The 17118-nt window shown below is 55.0% G+C and overlaps 4 protein-coding genes across 4 annotated transcripts; 2 read left to right on the forward strand and 2 right to left on the reverse strand.

The window, feature by feature from the left end:
- Positions 1-339: 339 nt before the first annotated feature.
- HER10_EVM0000851 (HET domain-containing protein) lies at positions 340-2412 on the forward strand (the record flags this gene model as incomplete). The annotated part of the gene is made up of 2 exons (XM_035470618.1): positions 340-847; positions 962-2412. 2 exons carry the CDS (start codon positions 340-342, stop codon positions 2317-2319), a joined length of 1866 nt encoding a protein of 621 aa, XP_035333679.1. The 3' UTR covers positions 2320-2412.
- A 714-nt stretch (positions 2413-3126) lies between these two features.
- HER10_EVM0001693 (fatty acid desaturase) lies at positions 3127-6398 on the reverse strand. Its single transcript, XM_035471433.1, has 2 exons — positions 3945-6398; positions 3127-3889 (listed from the first exon to the last, which is right to left on the reverse strand). Exons 1-2 carry the CDS (start codon positions 4767-4769, stop codon positions 3134-3136), a joined length of 1581 nt encoding a protein of 526 aa, XP_035333740.1. The 5' UTR covers positions 4770-6398; the 3' UTR covers positions 3127-3133.
- Positions 6399-12950: 6552 nt separating this feature from the next.
- HER10_EVM0012644 (HET domain-containing protein) lies at positions 12951-14948 on the forward strand (the record flags this gene model as incomplete). Its single annotated transcript, XM_035482036.1, has 1 exon — positions 12951-14948. One exon carries the CDS (start codon positions 12951-12953, stop codon positions 14946-14948), a length of 1998 nt encoding a protein of 665 aa, XP_035334490.1.
- Positions 14949-15160: 212 nt separating this feature from the next.
- On the reverse strand, positions 15161-17118 carry HER10_EVM0009574 (phosphate-repressible phosphate permease; the record flags this gene model as incomplete). The annotated part of the gene is made up of 3 exons (XM_035479059.1): positions 15161-16347; positions 16431-16949; positions 17040-17118. The coding sequence occupies 3 exons, from the start codon at positions 17116-17118 to the stop codon at positions 15161-15163; spliced, it is 1785 nt and encodes a 594-aa protein (XP_035334272.1).

Below are 17118 nucleotides of genomic sequence, written 5' to 3' on the forward strand. Positions count from 1 at the left end.
TGATGTTTTGGGACACTTAACCTAGGTTGGCTCGCAGCTGAAAAGTGCGGCTGAATCTCCACCGCTTGGCTAGATCCCACGTGATAGCTTCCTGACAACCTCTTCATTGGTCTATCAACATCTACACTCGTATCCTTTCATATCAAAAGAAGCTTATCTCGCCCGCAACTCGCAGCTTACAGGCTTCCGACAGTCGATGTCAGTGAAAGTCTGCGGCCAACATTCCATAACCTCCAACATATCAACACTTGGTCACCAGCTCCCAAGCTCTCGCCATCGTGATCGAAACCCAATTATCAATACCAATGCCAGACCAGACAGACTAAAACCCACTCAAAAATGACGACTCAGTATCATTACACACCCTTCTCCACCCCAAAATCAATCCGCCTCATCCGCCTCGTCAACACCGCAGACAAATCATCCCCCCTCGAATGCTCGTTCGAGGAAACCTCCCTCGACAACCCAGTCTCGTACGCAGCCCTCTCCTACACCTGGGGAGGCGAACCCTCAAACGTCCCCCTGAGAGTAGTGAACAACACCACCACAACAACATCTTCCAATGGCGCCCAGCAAACCCCCCAACCCCCGTTAATGATAACCCCAAACTGCGCCGCCGTCCTCAACATCCTCCGCGGACCACGCATCCGCGACCTCTCGCTGTGGGTCGACGCCGTCTGCATCAACCAGTCCTCCAACGACGAGAAGACCGTCCAGGTCGGCATGATGGCGGAACTCTACGAAAAGGCAAAGTACGTCTTCGTCTGGCTCGGCAACGAGTGGGCGCCCGCTTCGGTGCTTGCTTTGTATAAAGGTGTTCCGAAGTCACGAGATGACCATGAACCAGGTGAGTACCGACTGCGGAAACGTAAATCTGCACTGAACGTGGGAGTTTCAGTTTGCCTCTTCACTCATACTGCCTCACAAGACCCCTCCATCCTCTCACTAACAATCCCAAAAGACCTAGACCCAGCTCTCCTCTCTAAAATCCAACGCGCGCCCTACTGGCTCCGCGTCTGGACCCTCCAGGAAGCAACCTACAACAACACCTTCATCCTCTGCCTCGACGGCGGGGGCAAGGCTCTCTCCACCATCCTCCAGAACTGGGGCGACGCCCATACAAGTCACCCGGACCCGAACCAGCTCGCCATCAACATGCGTCGGAAAATCATCAAGGACGTTTCTACTACGACTAGTTCTACTACGACTAGTTCTACTGCGACTGGTACTACGGGTGTTGCTGTGAATGCTACATCTGCCGAGGAGCAGAAAGAAGCGGCAGAGATTGCCGCGCGCCGCGGGAAATTGGACGTCTACCATCTCAGAATGCTGCTGTACCTACAGTCGACGGAACCCCGAGACAAAATCTACGCCCTTCGCTCCATCTTCCCAGAGACCTTTGGAAAAGTAGCGGTCGACTACACGGACCCCGTGGAGAAAGTCTACCGTGAGGCGACTAGGCAGCATATCATGGGACAGGACAGTCTCACCCATCTCCTCCTCCTCGATGGAGGAAACACCTCGACATCAGCATCAACAGCAACATCGACAACAACCACTTCCTCTCCAGTCCCAGACCTCCCCTTCTGGGCCCTGAACTGGAATAAACAAGTCACAGACAGCAGATACCTCCTCGACGTCCCAGCATCATCATCCCGCGACAGCAAACCCTCCTACAGATTCTCACCCGACGGACGCACGCTCTACCTCAAAGGCAGGAGCGTCGGGCGCATAGGCGACCGCATCAGTCCCAAACTCCCACTACTCGACCTATCCTTCGTCCTAGCAGAGAAAAAGGAAGACTTCATCGCCTGGGTGGGTGAAGCCAGACGTATATCCCAGGCCTTCCTCGCAGACATCCTATCACCACCGCCCACGGACGCAAGCAAAGAAAACCAAGAAAACGCGCTCCAGACCTTTCGCAGCATCCAGGCCCTCCTCGTACGCATCCTCCACGCAGACCCCCAAACGGAACCCGACGCCGCCTCCCTGGCTGCACTCTCCACGGCTGAAGCGCTCGCAGAGGCAGTAACGTCACAGACACCGCCCGCCTGGTTAAATATAGGCAAAATCACCGCGTCCATAGGCTCGGGCTGCATGTTCCTCACCACTCACAACCACTTCGGGTTCTGTGTCTCGCAAACGGAGCCAGGGGACGAGATCTGTGTGTTCTCGGGGCTGAATGTTCCGTTCGTCGTTCGATCGAGGGGAAGTGGGAGCGGGTATATAGTCGTCGGGTATGCGGTCGTCGATGGGGTTATGGACGGGGAGGCATGGCCTGACGACGAGGGCGAGTTGGAGGAGTGGGCGTTGGTGTAGATGCTTGACGAAACATACCGTCAAACATCCAGCATCGGGACCATGAATACAACCCAGCACACCCAGAGATGGGCATCTCAAGTACGACCCCCAATACACGCGGGAAAAGAAACAGGCAGAAGGGTAAACAAGGCATTACATATATCCATACACCCAACCCCAGGCCCGGCCCTCCCGGAATCGGCACCGGCAGTCCGCATCACTTACTCAGCGCCACCCCGGCGGATCCACCAGAACACACAACCTTACCTTAGCTTCGGACTCAATAATCTCCTCTCCAAAGTCCGAATATCTCGATCTTCGATCACCCTCCTCCACCTCCTTTTCAGCCCCAGCCAAACCCAACCCAGGATATGCCTCCGTGTTTCCCCCCTTGCATATTACATTTGTACGGTCCCTACCCGGTCCCGGGAGCGTGGACAGGCCGCGATGCATACTTTAATTTTGTCTCAACGTCGTCAGTTCGGGGGCGATCACATCAGTGGATTCCATACGGAGAATAATTTAGACTCTCTGGCGTGTGCAGGTTCCCCAGAACTAGTGATCTGAGTGATGTTAATGTCATCTCGATCACCACGTGGTTCCGTTTCTTTAGTTCTGGAAACAGTCTGGCAGGTTGCCACTGCTGCACTGTACCGTATTATACGGTGGTCAATATGAAGTAGCCCATGGAAATTTCACTGCAGTTGGGAATATATGTAAGGTCATGTTGTAACATGAATATATGAACAGTTGAACATTAAGACAGCAGACAGCTTTTATCTAGTCTATGAAAATAACCCTCCAACGCCGAAACAATGCATTGATGCTGTGTCTAATGCAGGGCGCTTTCGCCCGTCTCCGCCATGAACTTTTGGCAGTTGAGAAGTGTACGAAGCTGATCGCTGACCTCCTCGAGTCTTCCAATGACCTTCTTGTTGCCATCAACGAAACCCAAGATGGAGTAAGGGATGCCGGTATCCTTGCAGAACTCCTTGACAAAGACCTGCGCCTTGCGGAGATTGTGCCGCGGGACGCGCGGGAAGAGGTGGTGCACGGCCTGGAACTGAAGACCGCCGTGGATGAAATCCAACCAGGCGGGGCAGTCGACGTCCATGGTGGTGCGAAGCTGGCGCTGGGCAAAGGATTCGGACTCGCCAAGGTCCGAGGTGGACATGCCCCAGTGAGACAGGGTAATCTGAACATGCAGAGGCATGGTGATAATGTGGGAGACCAGAACGAAGGCGACGCGGATGGGCCAGGTGGGAAGAGTGTTGAGAATCAGACGCCAGCCAAAGATGTACCAGAAGCAAGCCATGAAGGCGATCTCAGTCGGGCGAATCCACCAAGCCTTGGAGGCTCCCAGGGAGGAAGATCTGCGGGACAGGACGTGAAGCCAGGAGAGAAGGTAGAGGTTGAAGCGAGCGATGCCCATGACGGGGTAGTAGGTGTACGCCTGGTACTTGGCGAGAACATCGGCCGCGGCATCCCAGACGAAGACGAAGCCGTCATAGTAAGTCGACTTGATGGACTTGAAGAAAGAAGGGCAGGTGGCGAAGAGAGGGACGTTCTGGATATCGGGATCGTGCTCCTGAGATGTGTTAGTGGCAGGAATCGAGACACGGTGAATAGTGGGCAAGACTTACAGGCTGGTTGGTAATGAGATGGTGGACATTGTGACTGCTCTTCCACCATCCCATAGAAAGGCCGCAGCAGAAGTCGGCAACAAAGAGACCAATGAGGGTGTCAAAGGTAAAGTTGTGGGTGATGGCGCCGTGTCCAGCGTCGTGGGCAGAGAACATGATCTGATGCCAGAAGAGACCCAAGAAGCAGGCCGAGGTCATGTACCACTCAAAGTGCAGAGCAGTGAGGAAGAGGGCGAACAGAGTTGAGTATCTGCACATCTCCTTGCCATAGTCCAAGTAGGGGCAGTCGTAAAGACCAGCATCCTTGATACGCTCATGGAGCAGGCGGTACTTTTCCTGGATATCGCGCTGAACGGCAGGGTCAAGAGAAGGGTACTCGTCGAGATCCTTGTTGATGTTCTGTTGGATGGACCACTCGGTGTACTGGTCGGCGGTCATGCGGCTCCGGCCCGACAGACCGGGGCCGGCGGCGAGGGCATCGTCGGTTGGGTCTGCAGGTGCAGCAAGACGACGTCTAATGCCCGTCTCAGTCTGGGGCTCGGGCTTGGTCTCGACCTCTGCACTGCTGCATTCGGAAGTCAGGGACGTGCGGGAGCTCCCGCCAGATACATCGGAGACGGCATCGTCGGCGGAGTCATCTTCATCGAGATCGGACGAGGGGCAGTCGACGGCAGCGTCCGTGGCATCATCTGCAGTAGCACCGGCAGCGTTGGGTGCAGATGCGGGTGTTGTGGTCTCTTGCTTGGTGTAGACGCCGCCCCTAATTGGTGGTGTCATGTTGATCCAGGGACCCGCAGGTTTCCGGCCGATCCGAAAGGCCTTCATGGTGTTGAGTGTGGCAGCCGAATGGTACCTGTCAAAAGCGATATGTCAGCACACTAATTCCACTTAACGCAGCAATAACGGAGTCCGAATGTCCAGCGAATCCGAAATATTAATTGGCCCTTTCCCCCTTCTCCCACCATTTGGACCATGTGGAAAAATAAGCTTAACCAGACTTCTGATTTTATCTCGGTCGCTTTCGCATTCCCGGATGCTTCTTTTTTCCCGACGTCCCACCCCTTTTCAGATTATTTATCCGAACCCGCGGGAATGATGGGGGCACGCCGCATAAGGGTCCAGATTCGGAGGGGGTTCTCAGCCTCAAGCTGAAGATGGTGGGAGGGGGGCAGATGTGATGCACCCAAAGGTTAATTGGACATGGAAGGTAAGTCGAGCCTCTTACACTTTGATCTCGTCGGTCGCATCTCTTCCAACCATGTGCAGGATAGCCAACTGGCCACCAGGATGCTTGCCCATCCACCCGTCGAGGCGAAGAACCATTTCGTCAAGAATGACGATTGTGCGTCCATCTGCAATCATGCCCTCCACCTCGCGGGGGGTGATGATTCTGCTATCGCGATCCATTTTCGTAATGGTATGGATGGTTTCGTTATTCGATTAACACTTTGCGCTGTGTAGCCAAATTTTGGATTCGTCGAAAAAAGAAGGATCGACGAATTTTTTGTTTTGGTGGGTGGTGGTGACGAGGTTTCGTCAACGTGGTGAATTCGAGAGAGGGTGACTGCTGGAAGGCAGGAAGGGAAAGTGTGGTCGAACTTGGCCCAACGAACACAAAACCCCAATCGAACTCAAATTATCGCCGCACAATTGCGTACGAGGTCGACAGGCAGTTGAGGTCCAGTCGCAAGAGGACAGGAAGAAGGAAAGAGAAGAGTCGGTTCGGTGGTGAACCTGGGTAGGTGATGGTGATGGTGATGCGCCGGGGACGAACTGGTTGGTCGAAGGTGGGCGATGCGGTATTTTACGTATTATCGACCTTGGCTTGCTTGGGGGTGAGCTGGCTGGCGGCAGGCAAGATGCGCGGTGACAGGAAAGCTTCAGGACCCTGTCGGACAGCTTTCGGATCGGGATGGCGAGAAAGAGAATTTACGGCAAAGGCGAAGCAGTCGACACTCGTGCCATTTTCAGATGAGAACAGACGACATGGACATGACCTGGGAAATAGGAAGATGGAGGGGGGGCAGGCTCTGGATAAAGGGCAGAACAAACGAGCAAGAGTCAAGAGAGAGAGGGACGGGAGAGACAAGAAACGGGCAGACGGGACAACGGGCCAACGTAACAGGGCGACGGGGGTGTGAGGTGAATGGAATAATACTGGATGGATGGATGGATGGATACGGATACCGGGGGAGGAGGAGGAGAGACGAGACGAGACGAGAACGTGAGAAGAAACGTGTGGATGGAAAGGAGCAGCACAAGAGGCAAGCCGCAAACCAGCTCCATCCAGGGGAGAGAGAGAAAGAGCAACCAGCAACAGCAAAAGCACCACCAAGAAAGTACACCAGACGAGACGAGCAAGCGGCGGCGGCAAAGATGCCAGGGACGACGGTGCGGTACCTACTCCGTATAACCCGTGGCTCATCCCCGTACGAGACTACGAGTAACGAGGAGCAAGCAGGTCGTGGAGTGCGTGGAGCGTGGAGCGTGGAGCGAGGCGAGGGTGCCCAGGTAAGGTGGTTCTTCAAAAGATTTGTGGATCATCTTTTTCCATTGCATCCACACCCACTTGGTTTCTTGGATTCACCACCAAGAGTCAACCCACTGCCACAAGTGTGTGCGGGCTGTTGCTGCTGCACCTGCTGCTGTTGCTACTACTCATAGTGTGAGTGCGAGTGAGAGACTACCGTCGGTCAAGGACAGCTTGTCTTCGAGTTAGGCAGGTCGAAACAGTGCGCGTGGGTTCTTGGTGGAGGTGCAAGTGACTGGATGGGGACGGGATGGATATGGGGGATTGGGATTAGGATGGGACATGGGCCATGCCATGGGCCAAGGGTGAGAGAAACTGTGGACATGGAGACATGACATGGTGCAGGGGGGCGGAGGGGGAAACCGATGGAGACTCTCTCTCATCATTGAGATGCAAGAAAGTAGTCTTTCCAATCTCCCCGACTAGCTTCCCACTCCCAGATTTCCCGCCAAGACAAAAAGGAACCGAACATCAGCCAGGTTGTGGTGGTTGTGGTTGCAGCCAAGCCAAGGTATTGGATTGCTCAGGTATGCCTACACAGCACAAAGTGGTGCAGGTACTCTGTGAGTCTGTATGCGCGATGGCGTAGCCATGTGGACATGGCAATCAGACATGTGGTGAGTGAGTAAAAATGCAAGATGGACAGGTAAGGAGAAAGGTAAAGAAACAAAAATGTCTGTGTGTATGAAATTCGGCGCTGAAAATGCAGGGCAGAATGAATGATAGCGAGTATTCGTATGGGTACGCAGGTACGCAGGTACGAATACGTGCGAATAATAGTATGGACACATACGCGAAAGTTCGCAAAGAAAAAAAGACTGACAGAATGGAAATGGACGCGCCCAGCTCATTCACGGCAAGGCCACACCCCTCCCCATCTGCCAATCTTGTTTCCCGAATCCCCCCCCTGATCCAATCTAGTAAATTGGCCGTTGGCGCTTTCGCTAGCCCCGGGGGCGCAGCTTGTTGCGTTGCTGCTCTTCTCTTTCTCGCCTCTTGGGAGCTTGGGGCCACTGGGCTTGCTGGAGAATGGGGGCTGGGCTCTGCAAGGTGCAACTATACATTGGCCATTTGCCTTTGCCTCTCAGCACACGGCAGATAGCAGACGAGACTGACAGACGAATGACTCTAGAATGAAGCAATTGTAAGAGATTTACAGAGAGTGAGACTCGTAAATCAAACGAAATGGACGTGTACCGGGGTGAGCGAGGAGGGAAGGAGAAAAAATTAAAAAAGAAAAAAGGTGAAGGAGCTTATCTGATTGACACCGGTTGACCTTGCGCCGGCGGGGGGGCCTGGGCTGGGCAGTGGGAGCCTTGACAGGACCCTGAAAGGCTGAAACGATGAATATTGGGGTCCTTCTCGAATCATGCACTTTTTCCAATGTTGGAGAAGGCGGTGGATTCTGCCATTCTGGAAGGTCATTCCTTGCCTTTGCCTCCCTACCATTGGACCCGAAGACGGTACGAAGTGCGCGGGTGGTGAGCGGTGCGCAGTGCGCGTATTACCTGAGCATCCCATCCATCACGGTCGACATGGAGAACCGTGACGGTTACCGGAACACGGCTGAGGAAAACCGAGGAAAGAGAAGAGCACCTTGGGACCTTCCACCATTGAAACCTTGGGGGCCCTTGAATGGGTGAGTGGCTTGGCAGGGAAGGAAGGACCGTACTCGATACGGAGGGGCGGGGCCACCTTGGCAGGAAGTACCTAGTGTACGCACTTCAGTACGCGGGTGTAAAGTGCGCCGCAGGCTAAACTGCTGCAGCGCCATTGCCCATTCTCCATTCTCCAGACTTGCACCTTCCAGGTTTCTGGGGCCTCGCGTTGCCCTTTCCCTCATTCACCTAAGCTCCTTCCCAAGTCATTTCCAACAGTCTAAGACTAGGCAAGACCAAGACCAAGACCAAGCAAGTGCACCCCTCCGAGGACTTGGCAGCCGCACACAGACACTTTGGCACCTCGCACCTCGCACCTCGCAAAGAGTGGAAGAAAGGAAAGGGCGAAAGAAAAAGTTGGCAAGAGTCAAGAACCCCCAAGAACACGCGTCTTGAGTGGGAAGTGCGCGAGAAAAGAATGGAGAACAAGTGGGACGAGGACCCAGGACCCTTGAAACTCAATTCCACCGTCCCGCGAAGAGACACCAAGGACACATTGACACAAAGACGGCACCTGCTCTGGGAGAAACGGGAGAGACTAGCAGTGTGGCGATTGTGCTGGGAATGCCCTTTTCTCCCATCGAGCCTTGACTCTTGAGTCTTGACTAGTGTAGAACCCCTCCTTACGGCAGATCCATCACCATGGTTGAGTCTTGACTTGACAAGTGCCAGTGTGGGTGGGAGAGTCTGAAGTCAAAACTTGGCCCAAGTTTTGAACCTGTGGAAGAATGTTTCTGGAACTGCCGCTCAAGCTCTGGCTAGACCTCCTACCATGTCTCGTCTTTCTCTCTACCTTAGTCTTGGGGGAGCCTTGGCTTGGTTTGTGTGTATGTGTGTCGCAGTCTTGGTTAGAGCGGCTGTTTGAATCGTTTGGACCAATTCCATTGTCTCGTCTCTTGGTTTCCTTGGTTTTTCTTTGACCTCTGATTGCACATGGCAACTTGGCAAGCTGCATGGAAAAGGACATTGAACGCAACAGAAAAGAGCTGTTCCTCAAAGGGAACTGTTTCCCTCGGCTACTGTACGCGGTCCCATTCAACGCCGTCCACCTTGGTCGCTTGCCCCTCCCTGGTCCTTCCTTCCCCGTGCGAGGTGGTGCCAGGTGGTGGCTCATTTAGCGAGCCGAGCTGTTGGGGCGGAACCAGACGAAATTGGCCCGAGGGAAATGGCGCGCCTGTCAAGGCAGCGCCGCAGGGGAGGGAGGGGCAACTTGGGCAAGGGCAAGCCAAGGGGGGTTCGGAACTTGGAAAGCCACAAGTTGACAAGCTTGCCTAGCGATAGTATCCGTTCGAAATGCGAACGTGCCTTTGATCTTCAGAGTCCCACGATCCACCGTTAATAACGAAATCAACGTACGGATATCCGCGGGAAGATTAATTGATGAAAGACAGACACACACACATATCCCGGACCAAACGCAACAAAAAGATGATGGACGGGTGGCCAAGTGGGGGCATCTCGCAAACCGAGGTATGGAGCAGGAAAGATGGCAAGAACGACCACAAGCAACCTCGCTGGTAATCAGGAAGCAGCAAGCAGCAAGCTGCGAAAACGGGAAACGCCGTAATCATCCAATGGCCAGGCTCCAGCCTCTTGGCTAACGGAAGTTTCCCCTTGGCGCCGCCGACTGCGCCTCGCAAAACCCCCACAAAACGTCAAGTGCGAACCCGAAGCGGGAGGGGATTGATGGATGGCGCCGACTTCCTCTAGTTCCCATCATGCGGCATGCCTCTATCTAGGTACTATCTAACCCGCGGTTTCTCTACGAAGGTAATCTATACTGCTCATCTATCTAACCTCACATCACGGCACTCTATCATCTACCAGCAGGCTATGCTCGTACTGCGTGAGGGGTGGTTCGCCGATGGTCACAAAACTCGTTCCAAATTAACCTCCTAATTGAGCGTCATGTCGCAGCAATCGCCAAAACCCTAGCTGCTGGGGTGCTCCGAGCTCGTCCTATCTAACTTTTTCACCTGCTTCTCCCTATTTTATCTCTTTCCGTGTTTGCGAGACGAATGAGACGAGGCACACAATACACACCAAACAATTGGCATCCCATCTTTTCGGGTACGGATAAGTGACTTTTTTCCCTGCAGGCTGGCTGCACTGCACTTGCTGCAGGCCTTCCATTGCGGGATGGTGGCTGCATCCAATTACCCTACACGGTGCACCTCCATCAGCAACATCAGCAGGTTCCTGATAGAGGACCAAGCTGTATGCGTCTTTTTCCCCGATTCGTTTCTAGTCGGCAGCAAGAGTTTTCAGACTTTTTCCACCGAGCTCGTGCCAGCCAGCGTTCCAGCGCCTACCTAGCGAGAGAGTCAGCTCGGAAATAGCGCTCAGCTGAGTATCTCGCAGCCGAGGTGTGTGTAGGCCTTCAGCCAGGTGGTGGTTGTTGGCTGAATCGCTTTTTGCCGTCTCACCTATCAAATATCCCGGCACGGTGACGCTGCATGTGCTGCAGCAGCGCAGCAACACCAAGATTGAATTGAAGAAGCGGGAGCGGGCTGGAACCGGAACAGCTGCCATGCCTGTCATCCCAGAAATCTACACAACTTCGAAAAGGAACCCCACTTAACAGCCACGACTAAGGGCCGGGGCCCAGGGGTGTGGTGAGCAAAGCGGAAGCCAGCAAGGAAAATAGGTGCGAGCCTGGTGAGGTGCCATCGCCAATGGAGTGCCGCAGGAGAAAAATGTAGGTACCCGGAAGCAAGGCCGCGTACGTAATATCCCGTATCCATGTTCGAGACCGTTGAGTGGCACAGTCTGTCATGGGGCTCGCCCGTCCGCGGGTTCAGAACAAATTGATGGGAAAGGGGAGGGACTTGGGGTCATCAGGGAGAGGGGAAGAACTTCTTGGGAGGGGTGGGGGCGTCGTATGGATACCTACGCAGTAACGGATACAGCCATTCGGCCAATTCTGCCAACTCCCAAGAATATCTCAGAAAAGTGGTACGGCCAGACGACGATCTCTATGCAACTTTTCAAAATTCCTAGCCTCCGTTCACCGTCTTGAGTCTTTTGACACTGTGGATAGCCACATTCGATGGAGAAGAGGAAGAAGGAAAGCAAAGGGGAGGGAAATAGCGTCATCGGCGTCGCAAGTCGGCTTGGATTCCCATTGAAGCCATAAGCTAGACGACGGACAATCAAAAGTGGGTTGTTGCAGGAACATCACAAGACGATCCGAATAGGCGGCATGCAGAAAAGGCTGATGCGCAGTTGGAAAGCGCAAATCCCATACGTGTGATACGACCGAGGGAGGCAAAGGAGGGTTGCCAATACGCAATAGCGGAGACTAGCAGAAAGGGGTTTGGCTGTTCCGTCTGGCAAAATGGCCCATCGATCCATGATGATGTTCATCATTCTCCTCAGCTCTTATTCTCCTCTCTCTCTACTGTTTACAGGCTTGTGGCCCATTGGCCGTACGGGAATTGCTGGCATGCTGTCTCCAGCTTTTCTGTCTCGTCGACTCCTGCTGATCAACTTGATTCTAACGAGTTGCACACCATAGACTGTGAGGCAGTTCCAGCGGCGTCATCTAATTCGGATGGGTTAGGGGGCCGCGGGCATGGCATTGGCGTGCGAGCTACGGGAAGCTACTTGAGGCTAGAGCTTTTCTGCCACTTTGGAGACAAGTTGGAGAAAGACATGCGCGATGGCACCTAGACATGCCAAATGCCAGCCTTTGAATCTACGCTTTTCCCAGCGTGGGATTGGCGCGCAGAGGTTCGCGTGTTGGATACGACACTAAACGTGGTTTCTGGGCCTGGACCCAGAATCCCGTCCGATTGAGATTCGACTCTGGATGGACCAAGATCAAGGGGCCTGGGGTCCCCACTCGGTAACGGTTTGATTGGCTTTCCAGCAACGGTTCCTCTTTGCCACGGTCACGAGCTTTCGGATTAACTCGTACCTTCTCTCGTGAAGCTCGGAATATCCCCCGCCAGGTCTTTCCACTCTAGAGGTACGTGCCGCTCCATGCAAGACAGCTTCAGCCTCAGGCATAACCTTGTCTCTCCCCCGGCGTTGAGTCTGCTGACTAAGGTTTCAAGCTGTTTCGGTCGCCACCGCAGCTGGTCATCATTTTTCCCTCACGCACACCGAATCGACCGGCCGAGTCGTCTAATAACTGGTTATCACGGCACGGCCGACATCTACGTTTGGCAAGATGAAGCGCAATGTGCCCCAAAAAGAACAGTGTTCTCGAATCATTCCATTCCTCGTCCCGATACCCGAACTGATTCATCTGCCCGCCGTTTGACCCTGAAAATCTTCACACTGCAAGAAACAACACTTACATCAGATGGACGAAAAAACCGTACTGCCGTGAGACTAAAGCTGACTCGGCCCAGAAACAATCGGCCTTCGTCCGAGTCACGTGGAGTAAGATCTGTTGTCATCCCGTCTCCGGTTTGGGACGAAAAGCATGTAAGATTCAGACGCGGGCAGATACCAATTTCGTTTCGTTTTGCCTCACATCAAGACGATCCAGGGGAGTGTGTACCAAAGAACAAGAACACAGTGGAAAAGGCAAAATCCCGTCGGAACGAAGCTGTACGCGCGAACATGAGCAAAGTTTGAATCTGCATTATCACCGAGTTTGCCAAAATAGCATCCATCTAGCCATTCGTTGAAGGGACAAACCCTTCCCTCGCGCGGAGGCTACTGTCTCCACTTCCGTCCAGACCCTCACGGAACCGGATACTTGGTAGTGAGCGGCATCGGACCGATCACCGACGGCACCTTCAGTAAACCCCGGGCCCCCGAACAAGATAAACCCAGTGCCAAGTTGCACCCCGCGCTCCGCCCACCATGTCCGCGTATGAGCGTGAATGCGAGCACAGGTACGACTACGAACCGCTCTCGTCCACTGACACCGAAAACGACGGCTTCAGGCTGCTCCTCCTCGAGCCCTCCGCCGCCCGCGCAGACCAACTCAGGGGATCCCTACGCAACACCACCCTCGCCGAGTGCGACTACGACCTGATCGACCCGTACACAGCCCTGTCGTACGTATGGGGCACCTCAGAACGGGCATGTCGGATCCGACTCGTCGATGGCAACGGCCGTGAGCGCCTCTTTGCAATCACAGCCTCGCTCGACGACGCTTTGCGCGACTTGCGCGACCCCACGCGCGTGAGGAGGGTCTGGGCGGACGCCCTCTGCATTGATCAGGATAACGTCGACGAGCGCAACGCCCAGGTGAGGTTGATGGGGCAAATCTACTCGACTGCTCACAGCACCGTCATCCACCTCGGCCACCTCACGCCCGACGTTACTGAAGTGTTTTCCGTGCCCCGTAATTTCGCCCCCGAGCCCGCTACGGACAACGGCGAAAGTACCGCCGTCGCCGCGATAGTAGAAGGAGGGCCCTGGAGCTTGCTGTCCAAGACATGGTTCGAGCGCGTCTGGGTTTTCCAGGAGCTTGTCCTATCGAGAGATCCCTGGGTCCAATGCGGCGGCAGACGAATACGTTGGCGCGAGTTCTGCACCTTCTTCCTCGGTGGCGCAGGCACAGGCTCGTCACCGAGGGCGCAGAATGACGAAGAGAGGCGGCGCGTCCTGGCGGACATGAACGCGAGCTGGGCCAGCCAGTCGAGGCTCCCTCTTCACCGTGCCGTCAAGGCGCGTAGAGGCCTAGGCGCCACTAACCCGGCTGACTTTGTCTACGCCACGTTTGGCATCATTAGTGATCTCGAGACTGTTGAGCAGTACTTGAAGATTGACTACAACATGTCGGTCGGCCGTACGTTTGGCAAAGTTGCCCAGTATATGTTCTACGAGCTCGGTATTGAGCAGATGGTGTTTCACGTAGACGATGCTCCCGCTTCGAAACGAGTAGATGGCCTTCCGTCCTGGGCACCGGATTGGAATCTCGAAGCTTCTTACACCAAGAGGAGTCCGCTCTGCATGATCCAGGACAACAGCTTGGACCACATCAGAGTGAAGAAGGAGGTTCACCATGCCTTTACCCAGTCTTCGAATAGTGATCTGCCGCTCGTTATGGGGCACATTGGCATGAAGGTCGACACGATCAAGCACGTCAGCTGTGTGATGCCACCTGGTCTACAGAATTCGTACCTGACTGCAGACTATGACGCCGCGCGATCAGAGTTGATGGGTATGTATAGAAATGCCTACGCATCGGGAGATAGGTTCGGTCAATATCGACACGTTCCGCTCAAGGGCAAGGAATCGGAGCATGAGCGTCTTTGCCAGGTCGTCGGTACCACATGGGCTGGGGCACTCGAGAATTTCCACAGGCAGTCATCCGTTTCCGGTGACCAGTCGGGAGAAGGGGATGCCGGCTTTCTCGAAACCCTCGCGCGTTGGCTGGCCTCTGAAGCGAACAAGAAGCGCGAGTTCGTGGGCTCGGGCACAAGCGGCGTCGTCAAGCGCCTCTACGGCTACTTTGCCCGGACAGGCGGCGACTCCGACCTTGATGGCAGACGATTAGCCTCGACTGGAGACGGGAAGATGAGTATAGTGCCGGCGCAAGCTTTGGCGGGGGACGTGCTTGCGTATCTAGTAGGCAGCAACACCCCCGTTCTGCTTCGCTCAAAGGACGCTGGGGTTCGCGGACCAGAGATTGAGCGTTTGTTGTTGGAGTCCCTGAGGCGGCCTGGCTGTGGCGTTGTCACGATGACGAACGAGCAGAAGGAAGAGGAGCTGTGGAGGGTTCCTAGGCAAGGTGAGGTCGCGGTCGAGCACTTTTCGGTCATTGGGGAGGCGTATCTTGATGGGCATGTGGGCTGGCCTTTGAAGTATCTGCCTAAAGAGTCTGATATGCGGATTTTGGCATTGCACTGAGTTGTGTGAGCGAGACTAGCTAGCGGTGATACCCATACATCCATAGTCTTATTTCGTGATTAAACGCGGATTCTCGTCAGGAAATTTCAAGACTTCTCTAAACATCGACTCCCGCTCAGAGGACAAAAGAGGAAACAGATAGGGGTATCGTGATATATTCAGGGACTCGACATACACCAAGGGCCGGCACCGGCCTAAGCTCCGCGCCAGCCTCACTTCATGGCCGCCTCCCAGTGCGGCGCATTCAGTATCAAAGCCATTAACGACCCCGAAAATAACGCAGAAACAGGCACGGTAACAAACCACCCGAAATAGATCCACGCCACGAGCCGCGGGTTGATAGACCGCCAATCCCCATTCGCCAACCCGACCCCGACCGTCGCGCCGGCAATACACTGCGTAGTCGACACAGGCAGCGCAAGCTTCGTCGCCATCATCACCACCACCGCGCTCGCGAGCTCCATGCAGAACCCTCTACTCGGCGAAATCAGCGTCAGCCTGTTCCCCAGGTTCCGCATGACGTGATACCCGTACGTCAACAAGCCCAGCACGATGGCCCCGCCGCCGAAGCAGAGAATCCACACCGGCACTCCCACCGACGTCTCGATGGCCCCCGTGCGCCAGATGTCGTAGGCCGTCGCGAATGGTCCGATGCTGTTGGCCACGTCGTTTGCGCCGTGGATGAAGCTCGCGGCGGAGGCGGTGAGGATCTGGAGGGCGCTGTACATGTGTTCTGCGCGGTTGTCGTAGTGCGGGGCGCGGGCGTGCATGTCGGCGATGTCCCAGGAGAGAACGGCGTTGCGCTTCTGCATCGTGATGACGTCTTGTTCTAGGCCGCGGAGGAGGAGGCGGTTGAGGCGCCAGGTGAGGACGGGGAGGCATGTGTTGGGTCCTGACGGGCGGGGTGGGATGTGTTCTGAAGTAGAGGAGTAGGAGGATGCGGAGGGCCGGCGGGTGGTCTCTGTCAAGGCTGATGTTGTTGATTTTGCTACTGGGGTTTGAGGGGGGCCCAGGACTGGCGGCGAGAGGATGGGTTGGTCGTCTTTGAAGAGGTCTGATGGCGTTTGGCTGCTTGATATTGATTCTAAGAGGGTTTCTGAGGCTCTCACGTAGGCGAGCTCGTCGGCGGTGAGGTGGCCGCGGTAGTAGTCCTTGATGTTGACCCTCCGTACTCCGGCTGGAGGTAGTGGCGGTGGCGGCCGGTTAAGGAGCCAGGGGCCCTTCCACATCATGAGCCAAGTCAGCTCCCAGTCTTCGTTGACAATCTTCCGCCAGAGGTATGGCAGGAGGAAGAAGGCTTGGAGGAGCGTTGCGCCGGTGGCGACGGAGAAGACTGCGATGAGGACTTGGGTTGCTGTTAACTCAACCTGGAGCTGGACGCCTTTCCAAGCTACGAGCACTATTCAGCGTGTCAGTCTCGGTGGGAAGGAATCATCACGATTCTTATACAATGGGGTAGGGAAGCGGAACGCGAGGACTCACTCGTCAATGAGCCAAAAGTCAGAAAGGTGTAAAACGGAATTGTAAAGAAGGCATTCCGCACAGCATTCGCCTTGGTCAAGACAAACCTCTTCGTCACCAGAAACATCACCGCCCCGAGCGCCCCGCTCAACCCCGGCGCGATAACCCAGGCCGCAAACACCTGTGATACACCGTCCCACCCCCAACTAACTTTCGAGATACCCACGCTCGCTGTCGCGGCGCCGACGAGTCCGCCAATAATGGAGTGCGTCGTGCTGACGGGTAAGCCATTGCGGGTAGCGATGCTGAGAAAGACAGAAGAGCCAAATATGGCGCACATCATGACGAGCAGAAGGACGCTAGGTTGGGCGGCGTAGAGGTGCGGGTCGATGATCTTGTTACGGAGAGTGTCTGTCACACGGGAACCGACGGCTACGGAGCCGGAGAACTCGGCGACGGCAGCGATGGCCATTGCTTGTTTCATTGTGAGGGATCGGGAGGAGACGGACGTCGCGAATGAGTTTGCGACGTCATTCGCGCCTGGAATTGACATGGTCAGTTGTATGTGTATGGGCAGCTCCATCGAAGTTCTGCAGCAGGTCTATTCTAGCACAGCCTGGTGAGACATACCAATGTTCCAAGCATCGAGAAAGGAGAAGATAGTGGTGATGGCGAAGATGTAGTCATATTGATGCAGTGCGGCGGCCAT

This window comes from Colletotrichum scovillei, assembly GCF_011075155.1.
Source record: "Colletotrichum scovillei strain TJNH1 chromosome Unknown Contig00005, whole genome shotgun sequence".
Lineage (NCBI taxonomy): Eukaryota > Fungi > Ascomycota > Sordariomycetes > Glomerellales > Glomerellaceae > Colletotrichum > Colletotrichum scovillei.